Below are 12622 nucleotides of genomic sequence, written 5' to 3'. Positions count from 1 at the left end.
ACGGCACACCAGTTACAATATAAACAGAAATCCAGCATAGACAAAATCACACATAGAGGAAAGGAACAGGTCACATATGTTAGATGTTAATATGGCAGCGTTGCTACAGTGGTGCTCAAAAGTTTACATACACATGCTTAAGTTGACTAAAAAAGAGGAATAAAAAAATCTGTTTTGGAAATTTATTTTAATACCTAAATTAAAAAATTGGGTAAAATCAACCTTTAAGGACACAAATTTCTTTGGAGAGAATACAGTATTGTAAATAAATAAATGTTCTTATTAAAATACGGGGTCATAGTTACTACCCCTATGTTAAATTCCCTAGAGGCCGGCAGATTTTATTATTAAAGGCAGTTATTCCTGGATTCAGGGTATATGCATCCTGATAAAGTTCCCTTGGCCTTTAGAATTAAAATAGCCCCACATCCTCACATACTCTTCACCAGCTTAGAGAAGGCTGGATACTTATAAATCATCTCTCAATGCAATCAAACCAGGTAATAGTCTAACTGAAATAAACAATGCCATATCTTAAGCATGGGAAGAAGCGCAAGAACCCTACCAAGGTTTCCGTGGGCTCTTAAAAAGTCTAAAATTAATAAACAAAACAACATTTTAGGTATCAAAAAGCCCAAAAAGTATTGTCCACATCCGTCTTCATCGCTTATCCGGTATCGGGTCGCGGGGGCAGCAGCTCCAGTAGGGGACCCCAAACTTCCTTTCCCGAGCCACATCAACCAGCTTCGACTGGGGGATCCCGAGGCGTTCCCAGGCCAGGTTGGAGATATAATCTCCCACCTAGTCTGGGGTTCCCCGGCCTCCCCCAGCTGGACGTGCCTGGAACACCTCCAGGGAGGGCCCAGGAGGCATCCTTACCATAGCCCGAACCACTCAACTGGCTCCTTTCGACGCGAAAGAGCAGCGGCTCTACCCGAGATCCTCTCGGAGACTGAGCTTCTCACCCATCTCTTAAGGGAGACGCAGCACCTTGAGGAAACCCATATCGGCACGCTTGTACCCTGGATCTTGTTCTTTCGGTCATGACCCAGCCCATGAACCATAGGTGAGGGTAGGAACGAAAATTGCCGGTAGATCGAGAGCTTTGCCTTCTGGCTCAGCTCTCTTTTGTCACAACGGTGCGATAAACGGAATGTAAACCGCACGCACCGGCGCTCCGATTCTCCGACAACTCACGCTCCGTGGTCCCCTCACGCGAGAACAGACCCCAAGTACTTAAACTCCTTCACTGTGGGGTAAGGACTCACTCCCCCCCCGAGAAAGCACCATCGGTTTCCTGCTGAGAACCATGGCCTCAGATTTAAGGTGCTGATCCTCATCCCGCCACTTCACACTCGGCTGCGAAACGATCCAGTGAGTGCTGAAGGCAAAGACCGATGATGCCATCAGGACCACATCACTGCAAAAAGCAGCGATGAGATCCCGAGCACACGAACTGCAACCCCCTCCCCCGACTCGCCTCGATATCCTGTCCATAATATTACAACGGATTGGTGACAAAGCGCAGCCCTGGCGGAGGCCAACCCTCACCTGGAACGAGTGACTACTGCCGAGAACCCGGACACAGCTCTCGCTTGGTCATACAAGAGATTGGATGGCCTAAGAAGGAACCCCTCACCCATATTCCGCCCGAGCACCTCCCACAATTTCTCCCGGGGGACCGGTCATACGCCTTCTCCAGATCCACAAAACACATGTGGACTGGTGGGCATACTCCCAGGCCCCCTCAAGATCCTTGGCGAGTAAAGATCGACCGTTGTTCCACGACCAGGACGGAATCCGCATGTTCTCTTCAATCCGAGGTTCGACTATCGGCCAAACCCTCCTTTCCAGCACCTTGGAGTAGACTTACCAGGGAGGCTGAGAAGTGTGATACCCCTGTAATTGGCCCCAACCCTTGGTCCCCCTTTTTGAAGAGGGAACCACACCCGGTCTGCCACTCCTTAGGCACCGTCCCAGACACGCAATGTGAGAGGCGTGCAAAAAGAGCCCCTCCACACCCAGGCCTTCAGCATTTCTGAAGGATCTCATCAATCCCTTGGTCTTGCCGCTGTGGAGTTGTGACTACCTCAGCGACTTCCACCAGGGATTGACGACAACCCATCATCCTCCAGCTCTGCCTCCACCAAAGAGGGCGGTGTCAGTGGATTTAGGAGTTCCTCAAAGTGCTCCTTCACCGCCCATATTACCTCAGTTGAGGTCAACAAGGGTCCCACCCTTATGTATACAGCTGGATGATTCCTCGCTTCCCCCTCCTGGGTGCGAACGGTTTCCAGAAGCACCTTGTGCCGACGAAAGTCCTTCTCCATATCTCTTTCCGAACTTCTCCCACACCCGCTGCTTTGCCTCTGTCACAGCAGAGGCTGCAGCCCTTCGGGCCCGTCGGTACCTGCAACTGCTCCGGAGTCCTGAGACAACACTATTCCGGAAAGACTCCTTCTTCAGGGCGGTTCCTGACCCGGGTCCACCAGGGTGTTCGTGGGTACCGCCCTTGAGGAGCACTAAAACCTAAGCACAGCTCCACCCGCCGCAGTTTAGCATGGAAGCTTTGAACATGTCCACTCAGGTTTAATGCCCCCAGCCTCCACAGGGAGCACGAAAACGTCCGCCGGAGGTGTGGATTGAAAGTCCGCGTACAGGGGCCTCTCCAGACGTTCCCGTACCCGCCATATTTGGGTTACCCGGTCATCTGTCCAGGTCTTCCCCACCCCCTGACCAACCACACACAGTGGTGAGCAGTTGACAGCTCTGCCCTCTCTTCCACCGAGTGTCCAAACATACGGCCTCAGATCAGATGAACGATTATAAAATGATCATTGACCTTTGGCCTAGGGTGCTCTTCGGTACCAAGTCAATTATGAGCATCCCTATGTTCGAACATGGTGTTTGTGATGGACAATCCGTGACTAGCACAGAAGTCCAACAACAGAAACCACTTGGTTTAGATCAGGGAGGCGTTCTCCCAATCCCGCCTCTCCAAGTATCTCCATCATGCCCGCCACGTGTGATGAAGTCCCCAGCGAACTATGGAGCCTACTGGAGCCCCTATACAGGACTCCATTCAAGGTCTCCAAGAGGCCGAATACTCCGAACTCTTGTTTGGTGCATATGCACAAACAACAGTCAGAGTTTTTCCCCCATCACCCGCAGGCGTAGGGAGGCGACCCTCTCGTCCCGGGGTAAACTCACGCAGCGGCGCTCAGCCGGGGGCTTTGAGTATCCCCACCCCACCCCAGCCCGGCGCCTCACACCTAGGCACTCGGAGTAGGACAGAGTCAACCCCATCCAAGAGAACGGTTTCCAGAACCGAGATGTGCGTAGAGGTAAGCCCCACAGATCTAACCGGTAGCCCATCCCGCCAAAGTTCGGCTCCTTCCCCCACAGGAAGGTGACATTCCACGTCCCAGAGCAGCCTCTGCCGCCGGTTCTGGTCCGTCGAAGCCCCTGACCTTCGCTGCCACCTGTAGCAGTGCACCCGACCCCTTGGATCCTCCCACGGTGGTGGGCCTGGGTGGAGGGAGAGGTGACGAGCTCGCTTGTTCGGGCTGTGCCGACCGGGCTCCGTGGCAAACCCGGCCGCCAGACGCTCGTCACGAAGCCACCGTCTGGGCCTGGCTCCAGAAGGGGCCCGGGCTTCCTCCGGGCGGGGTCCCTCGTTCCCTTCCGTTTCAATTGGAGTCTTTGAACCATTCTTGGTTGGCCCTCCCTGAGACCTCTTTGCCAGTGGGAACCTACCAGGAGCACAAAGGTAGCGTTTCCGGACAACACAGCCCTCAGGTTCATAGGGACACACAAACCTCTCCACCACGATAAGGTCATGGTTCCCGGAGAAAAAAGTATTGTCTTAAAGCTTTATTCTGTTATATTCAAGCCATGGCCAAGTGAGTTGCTACAAAGCTAACGACTATCAGCTCCACACAACTGTCTAGGTTTCTCAGTATGGTTATGTTCAGAAGATTGTCGTCCGGGGACTTGTGTGAAGATAACTTCTTCTAAAGAGTCCATGTTTCTTTAATTCTCCGTGTCCTCCTTGGCTAATAGCAACTGTGTGGGGGGGTGGGCACGTGCGTAATCATGTAAGGCTTGTATCATGTGGACGTGCTGACAGTTTTGTTATCACTTAGAATTCCTCATGGGGAAGACATAAATTATGCACTATAGCTTTAAGTCATTTTAAACCGGTCTTTATTTCTTTTTTTCATGTAATGCTACCGCTAATGCTCTTTTTATAGATTCCATGGTGTTGTAGTTGTTTCTTTTGCTGGTCCAAATATAATTTTGCTGTATTACGACTACAAATGAGACCAACATGCAACTTATATTCCAGCCAATCAACTTTCATGTTATTGGTGCGAGTCTCTTCCTGATTATACCAGACATAAAACTGATTTTATTCTTCACCTATGGGGAATTGCAAGTTTAGCGATATTTGATTGAAAAAACACAGAATTATGATAATCTTCTTAAGTTGAATTCATAATTGTCTTAAAAAGGTCTTAAAAAGTCTTAAATTTGACTTGGTGAAACCTGCAGAAAGTCTGCCCTACAAAAATACCATCAATGCCCAAATAGTGTCCTTGATAATTTCAGAACAATGCACATTGCACAGCAACAGTTCCATCAGTACAACAGGCATGTCATACTCACCACCGCTGCAGCTTTTCTTCCCTGAGAGAAATAGTTTTTGTTTAATAATGTTTGAGTGCTATTAAGCTACTGTCAGTGAAACCCACCACTTCCTGCTCAGATGTGTCACATAGAAAGTCTCCCAGAAACGGGAATATAGCCTTTGAGTTTTTGGCACAAGACTTTTATGTAAGAATATATGTTATGATGACCCATGTTGTAATGCCAATGATGGAATCGGGTAATTGTTTCAGACAATGTTTCCGGACTCTGACATCTGTTTTTTGATGTTGCGATATAGGTCTTCAGTTTCATTCATAATGGTCTTAAAAGGGTTTTAGAAAGTCTCACATTTAACTTGGTGAAACCTGTAGAAACCCTGTTTTTTCACTAAACAAGAAGTTAAGCTTTTCTTTTTCAGCTCGCAATTATTGCTGCAGTCTGTAAAAACTCCCCAGCAACAACACCTGTACCTGATTATAATTGCCCTCCTTGAAAAAGTCTCTCTGCATATGCCTTGGAGAAGGCTGCTTTGCCAAGTGCTCGGAGGTGTAAATGACACATATTTGCATATAAGTGAACATTTTGTAATGAAGGTTTGCAAAATTGCATGGTTTTAATTTTATAACCATAAAGACAGGAGCCTAGATTGATTGTGGATCAAGTCCAGCCGATGCCTGACCTGTCAGATAAAGCATATCGGCGTTTGGCTAACTTGTGTCTATGAACAGCCATGTTTTATAAGACTCTGCACGCCTACCATCTCACTTGGATAAGAGAGTCACTTGAAAGAAAAGCAGCCCTACTGCTGCCTGAGCCTTCTCTTTTCCCCAGCATCACTTAACTGTGACCCAGTTCTGTGGACACTGCAGCAGTCGAGTTAACGCAGCGCTGTTCCACAGTCGCATTCGCCGAAACAGTTGTTTAACGCCAAAACACGGTTGGCATTTTGAAGAAGTGTTACACCTACGCTTACATAATGATTGCTTGTGTCAGTTAAAAAAGGCACTATCAAATAGTGTAGAAGTTTGCTCATTTTTCCAAACAGAACAGGAGCAGTTGTGGGAGTGGGTGCAAGTTTGAGTTTTTAGAGAAAATCACGTAACACGTGAATAGCAAAAGGGGTTTCTGAATGAAATCTTTCATGTAGGCGTATGATAATGTGGTTTTGAAAAGCAGCCTCTTGTGTTAGCCCTGAGGCAAGCAGGTATGTGAATATGAGTGTTGAGACTCGGTGCTGTCTCCCTGGAAGCGGCTGGGAGGAAGTGGCAGGTTCAGCAGGGCAACCAAGGCCTCTCTCACTGTCTTTATCCGCTTCTCTGGGAATGCATTGCCCTATTTTGTCTTTGTTTGTATATACAGTGTATATTCTGTTTATTTTACTTTTTCAAAATGTGAGGATTAACAGTTTTTTTGTTTCATGTCATCATAAATAGAATATCTTCAGGATATATTACAATACAACTTTATTGTATTGTATTTTTAACACTCATTTTAAATTAATTTTGCAGCTCTGCTAAAAAAAAAAAGAAAAGAAAAATACACAAAGAATTGGACAACAATTACACATCATTTGAATTGTGTGACATCACTTTAGGCTCTGGGAACTGAGCCTGGCTTTATTTTAGCCGTTATTTTAAGGCAAAATAAACCTAATTTGTAATGAAAATGGTCATTATCTCTTCTATGTTCTGTAGGAGCACATTCTGCCCAAGCCCCGTGCCTACTACCGCATCGACCAATCAGCAGAGCCCGATGTGTGGCTGGATGCCGTGCAGGTTTGGGAGGTGAAGTGCGCCGACCTGTCGCTGTCGCCTGTCTACAAGGCCGCTATGGGAATGGTCAGTTCAGCCTGTTAACACACCCCCCACCCCACTTTTTTCCCCCATGGGTTTCCACTGATACATTCTGCCTGCTATGGTCTGTTGCCTACGATAAAAAGTCACAATTAGCGCCTTATAATTGAGTTATTAAAACCGTTGTAAAAGATGCTGGATTTAATGGACCAGATTCTTTGACTGCACACTCCAGTCCCAAAGTGCCCCTAAAGGGTTTGCCATGACATTTACAGTATTTAACTTTCTGAAAACATTTATAGGAAAAATATTTTAGCATTTTTACCCAACCATATTTAGTAATAAAAAGATCAGAGTTTAAAGGTGTGAGGTGTTGCTTTTTATTGTCAATAAGCCTTAAACTTACTACTTTGTTTTTAAGGACTTGAATGTGAGATAGCTGGATGAGTTGTTGTAAACAATTCCAATTCCTAACTATTGCTAAGAGGATTAATGGCATCTGCGCTTTACATTCTGTCAACCACCAGGTTATTAATATGTGTCTTTAAGCATCATGTAGCTACGTCTATTTTCCCTTCAGTTGAATGTTGTCAAACAATGTTGAAGAGCTAGAAAAAGAATGAATTGATATTGGGTTATTGCAGCACTAATAGCAGCACTGGTGTGAGACACCATTCATCTTAACCATTTTCCCAGGATGTCACTATACCAAAGAATTCCACAATCACAATGTGGCTATGAAATCATATTTCTTCTAAAGAGTAAAGAAAATTAGCAAGGCATCCATATTTAAAAGTATATATTGAGAAGCTGAGGAATGGAAGTATGACAAAAGAACAGTTTTTGTCCTAGAACTGAAAAAGGGTTTTAAAATCCTTCAATTGAAAAAAAATAAAATCTTTCTAACCCTAGCCGTTAACTAATGGGGATTTAATATTAAGTCTGACAGTAAAAAACATGATAGAACACATGTAGGGGTTACCGTTTTTATTCCAGTTCTGCTTGTGTGGGCAGCATGGTGGCTCAGTGGTTAGCACTTCTGCCTCACAACAAGGTGGCACTGCAGAGTTTGAACCCCGGTCCGGGCAGGGCCTGTGTGTGTGGAGTTTGCATGTTCTCCCCATGTTTGGGCCGTAGGTTTCCTCCCAACATAAAGACATGCATGCTAGGTAACTAGGACTTCATTTAAAATCAGCCGTCTGGCTAACACGTGTATAGTTCTAATCACATAAATAAATCTAAGTGTTCTGTATACTGACTGTGATCGGGTCTGCCTGCCTGCCCTCAGGTGGATCCAGAAAAGGGCATTTCTCTGAGATTCCCTCGCTTCCTTCGGATCAGAGACGACAAGAAGCCCGAGGATGCCACGACCGGAGCTCAGGTACATCAGATCACCATGAAACTTGTTGAAGGCTAAAAAATAAAAAATAGGCATGTGAAATCCGCAGTTAAGTATAGAATAACGTCAGATACACATTTCAAGCATTAAATACCATCTGTAGAGCATGTGTGGGGGCCTAGACGGTCTAACAGGTTAGCCTTTTGCAATATAATAACCACTATAAACCTATAAAAACTCAACCATATTTTTTCCGACTGTGTAACTTGAAGTGCCATGTGAAGACGGTACCTTGACATCATCATGGCCGCCTTTACCAGAGTTGTCCTGTAAGTAAGCTCTAAGTGTAAATAGCACTGCAAGGACCCACTGTCATTGATTCATATTTTGGCCTCCCACTGCTCTGATGATTAGAGTAAATAACCGCCAGGTAACGCTGCACCTCTGGAGTTCAGTGTGGGAGTCTGGCTAATATATTGTGCGGCAGCAAAAAGGGAGTGAATAATATTCTACAGTAGAGATGGGCAAGTCATCTGGTACCTTCTCCTGCATTCATAAGATGTTTTTCTTTATTTTTGTTTGTATTTACCCAACCTTCCCACTGACCCACCAGCACATAATTTATGAATGATTCAACCCAACAAACCTACATTACAATTCAATGCACACATCGCTACAGTATGTTAGTGTATATGATATGAAATATCTTATACAAACTAACTCTGTTTTTTTATTGGAGACACAGTTGAGAGTCATGTTTTCTCAAACGACAACAAATACAATGGTATACAACAAACACTGACATTAAGGATTAGTCTGCTGGTTGTTTTCACCATTTTACCAAAAATCGTTTGGCCTATGAAACCTCAATAAATAAATAAAAAAAAAACAAAAAAAAAACAGAAGAAGCCCAGGGTAACCTCTTTCAAAAAGCTTGTTTTGTTCAACCCAAAGCCACAGATGAGTAACTTTCTATCATGTTGGAGATAAAACCTGCAAATTGTTGGCCTTTTTGCTTAAAGAAGTGCTTAAAGTGCTTAAGTGCTTATTAAAACATATTTTTATTGATAAACTTATCAACTCATTGACTAATTGATAAAGTAAAAAAAAAGCCATTTCATCTGCTCTTTTCATAAAAGCAGATCACCTTGGATTCATTAAAGTTGTGAAAGGTATTTAACTCTAGACTGTAATTAGTGTCAGTGGTGAAGTATTCAGGTCCTTTACTTCAAAATGTAAATGGACTGTTCTTACATAGTGCTTTTCTAGTTTTAACGACTACTCAAAGTGCTTTTACATAGTACAGGGACCATTCAGCATTCACACACATTGTGGCAAAAGCTGCGGTACAAGGTGCCACCTGCTCATCAGATAAACACTCACACACATTTATCGGGAGTATCGGGAGCAACTTGGGGTTTAGTGCCTCGCCCAAGGACCCTACAGCATGGGACTGCGGGGCCAGGGATCAAACCACCAATCTTCCGATTGTCAGGCGACCCCTCTACCCCTGAACCACAGCCGCAAACAACTAATACCGCACTGTAAAAGAAAAAGTCCAGCATTGATGATGTTACTTAGGTATAGGTGTGCAAGTACCACCCAGAAAATGTACTTTTAATAAATAAAAGTACTTGATGCAGAAAAATTCTCCCATTTTGAAACTGGAAAGGATCCAAACAGTTGTGACCGACCGGGTTTGTGAGACAAACAATGCTATCTGTAGCCCAAGACAACGCTGTCTATTTGGAACCAGCACGGTTATGTAAACATAATGGCCTCGTCCCAGAGTTTAGGCGTATAGCTATATGAAAAGCTTAACAAAGGAAAGTTTGTAATAAATATACATGAAGAAACTAATTTCAACATGGACAAAATCGCATTTTTCAGGATGACCTGGCCAAAGCAAGATCTCAAAAAAATAAGTTTCAGGCTCAAGAATTTTTTTCGCTTTAAGCCCCGAGTACATCAGAAAATGTACTGTATGTATCATAAATGATGCCATGGTCCAAATTCTTTATTAGCAATCCAAGTCATGCTCTTATGTGCAAACTCCTGGACTGACTAGATATCTGAGGATCCTTTTAATGTCTGTCTGCAACCCAGAATAAAAAAATCAATAAAAAATCAATCACTTCATCAGTAACACAGTCTGACAACAAGCCGGTAACGTTTAGCTTTGATTTGTAGAGGCGTTCACTCTCTACCACTTTGTCCACCAGTTGAGAAACTACTAAAAGTTTGAAGACTGGATTGCCAGCATCAAGTGTTGGCCTGGATGTCCAGACTCTGACTGACAGCCAACAGCTTCCTCTTAAAGCCATCCCAGCGATCATGCACACATTGCACAGTGTTGTGTAAAAGCACACTGACATTCTCACAAAGATTTAGAGTTTTGGCCCGAAACATGCCAGCTGGATTCTTTTTTTTCTTTTTTTTTCTTTTTTTTTACCTGATCCTAAACAGGTGTAACTTTCATAAGGTCTGAATTATATTATAATGTCAACCTTTACTGACTGGAATTAACAGCCATCTGTTAACTGTGGAGTCAGGTTTGTGCTCATTGCTGTTGGGAGTCAGGTTGAAACGTGGGCTGCGTCTAAATCAATCTTCCATTAGTTATCTGGGTGGATGAACACACGCTCCTAGTTTCACTTTGTGTGATTTAGCAGACAATTTAAAAGAAGCTTGACCTCATTCAAGTCCAAAGGAGTCAATCTACCTTTTTTATTTTGTCATCGCAATATTAGTCTCCCATTGCTAGACCACAGCACTGCGGAGGAAGGTCTTGCTAGTCCACACATCATTCTGGGATGGGAGGAAAACGTGCTTGGGTTTATTGGCATTTCTGTAAACCAATCACAATCATCATGGGCGGTGCTAAGCCCCCGACACAGTGATGGTGCCTCTGCAAAATAGTCTTTGGAAGCAATTTGTTTTGGTGGAACGTCTGTACGATCAAAAGTTGTTTTAGTCGTGCAACAGAAAACTCAGATTGGACGGACAGTCCAGCTAGCTGTCTGGATTTACCCTGCAGAGATCTGAGGAGCAGGTAACCATAGTCTTCAGAAACCCACCGGAGTTTAGAACGCCAACACAAAGAAAGAGGAGGGTGACGGACATCTGGCGGAATTTCTGGCGGCACCTGAACAATCCCGGAAATGAAGTGTCATCGATATAGGCTGTTATCAACTGCCGCAATAAACACATCGCGAAAGGCTGCAGCATATTGCTAATAATGCTCCGGTTTTCTTTTGTTAATTTAAAGAAATTGTCAGTAGAAAACTGCACTTTGAAATGTAACATTGTTTTGTGTCATTCTTTTTTTAGTGCAGCCTTTTTATGTTTTGTTTTAAATTCAACAAGCAGAAATGCAGAACTGAGTACACATTTATCGCAATTAATAAATTCGATCGCAGTATTCAATGTTATTGTATATTTGCCTAAAGCGTTTCCCAGAAAGCGTTAAGGCGCTGAACACCCACACTGGTGTTTCTAGTGTATCTGGCTGATTAGCCCTCGTCTCAGGACTGTGTGGGTGTGTATAGACTGACTGATGGACATCTTCCGGAGTCTCATGTTTGCTTTGTCGCACCTGTTAGGGCAAGACAAAGACACCTTTATCATTCTTATTGGTAGAAATGATTTGTGACCTAATAAATTCCCATCTAAGCTCCAGCTCACCTGGACCCAGAGCAGAGGTCTAGTCAGCCTGCTGCCCTGCTATTGATACTGCTGATACTGGGGGGGCCCCTACTGTTAACACATTATTCATCCCACCCCACCCCCGCACTCCTAAAGCCAGAAGAGCTCAAGTGAACTCTACCTCCGTCTCCCAGTCGGCAGCTGGGAGTCACTGACTTCAAAGCCCTGTGATATGAATAATCAAACTGTTATTTTTAGCTTTTTCCTCTTCATGTTACTGACCTGACTTCATGATCTTCTCCCCCCCGCCTTCTCTCTTTCATGCATCCTCTCTCATGCCAACTCTTTTTCTGCTCTCTCTCAATCTCTTTCCCTCTTTCTGCAGATTGCTGATTTGTACAAGAAGCAGCAGCAGATTCAGAACCAGGGTGAGAAAGCTGACCCAGAGGACTACTACTGAGCAATCAGCAGAGAATAATAAATAATGGCAATTTCAAAAATAATTGTAAATAGCTTTTTTCTTTATGTAATGTCAAATGAAAATCTCCACTGCAGAGGCATTACTGGAGAAACAGAAACAGGCTACGTCAAACCACATTTTGCTCAGATCCAGCCTCAGATTCAACAGATGGGTCTTGACATAGACCATAAGCTAACTGCTATCCATGCCCAGCTAGCATCTCTGGCTGCAAGCCTTGGCTCTATCAGATCGATTGTGAACAACCTAAAAACTACAGTGGAAAGCAATGCAAGTATTCTTGGCAGTCATGGCCACTTTTTTCAAGTGGTGGGGGGTGAAGCTAGCAGATATGGAAGACCGAAGATGCAACATCCGCATCGTCAGGCTGAAAGAGGGGCTAGAAGGTGCTAATGTGATCAAGTATGTCTTACGGTCCCTGCCCAACTGGTTCCCAAATCTGGCGCATGTTCAGATCCAGATTATGAGAGCTGTTGTAAAAATCAAACTAACTTGTGTTCTTTGATTTGATGAGGACAAAGAGAGGCTAGAGTTCCAATGGAGAAGTAACTAAAGGTTTAATGAAACCGCATGATGATGAAGATGATATGACAAAGACACCAAACATGAAAACACTGCAGCTGACAGCGGACTTGATCCATGCTTCGCCCATATATAGTCACATTAGATCAGTCCTGAAAATTTCTAAATTACACACATTTATTCCCTAGAGTAGAG

General features: G+C 44.3%; 1 protein-coding gene across 2 annotated transcripts in view; it reads left to right on the top strand.

Moving 5' to 3' along the window:
• The window catches only part of lig1 (ligase I, DNA, ATP-dependent), a 73090-nt gene extending 61119 nt beyond the window's left edge, over positions 1-11971 (top strand). For both annotated transcript variants that reach the window (XM_032532425.1, XM_032532424.1), the window contains exons 25-27: positions 6345-6488; positions 7732-7824; positions 11813-11971. In XM_032532425.1, coding sequence (XP_032388316.1) covers positions 6345-6488; positions 7732-7824; positions 11813-11887 — 312 coding nt within the window. In that variant the 3' untranslated portion in view covers positions 11888-11971. The remainder of the gene's footprint in view (positions 1-6344; positions 6489-7731; positions 7825-11812) is intronic.
• The last annotated feature ends 651 nt before the right edge of the window (positions 11972-12622 follow it).

The sequence above is a fragment of the Etheostoma spectabile genome, chromosome 12 (assembly GCF_008692095.1).
Source record: "Etheostoma spectabile isolate EspeVRDwgs_2016 chromosome 12, UIUC_Espe_1.0, whole genome shotgun sequence".
NCBI classification, from domain to species: domain Eukaryota; kingdom Metazoa; phylum Chordata; class Actinopteri; order Perciformes; family Percidae; genus Etheostoma; species Etheostoma spectabile.
This window is presented reverse-complemented; position numbering and strand designations above follow the sequence as displayed.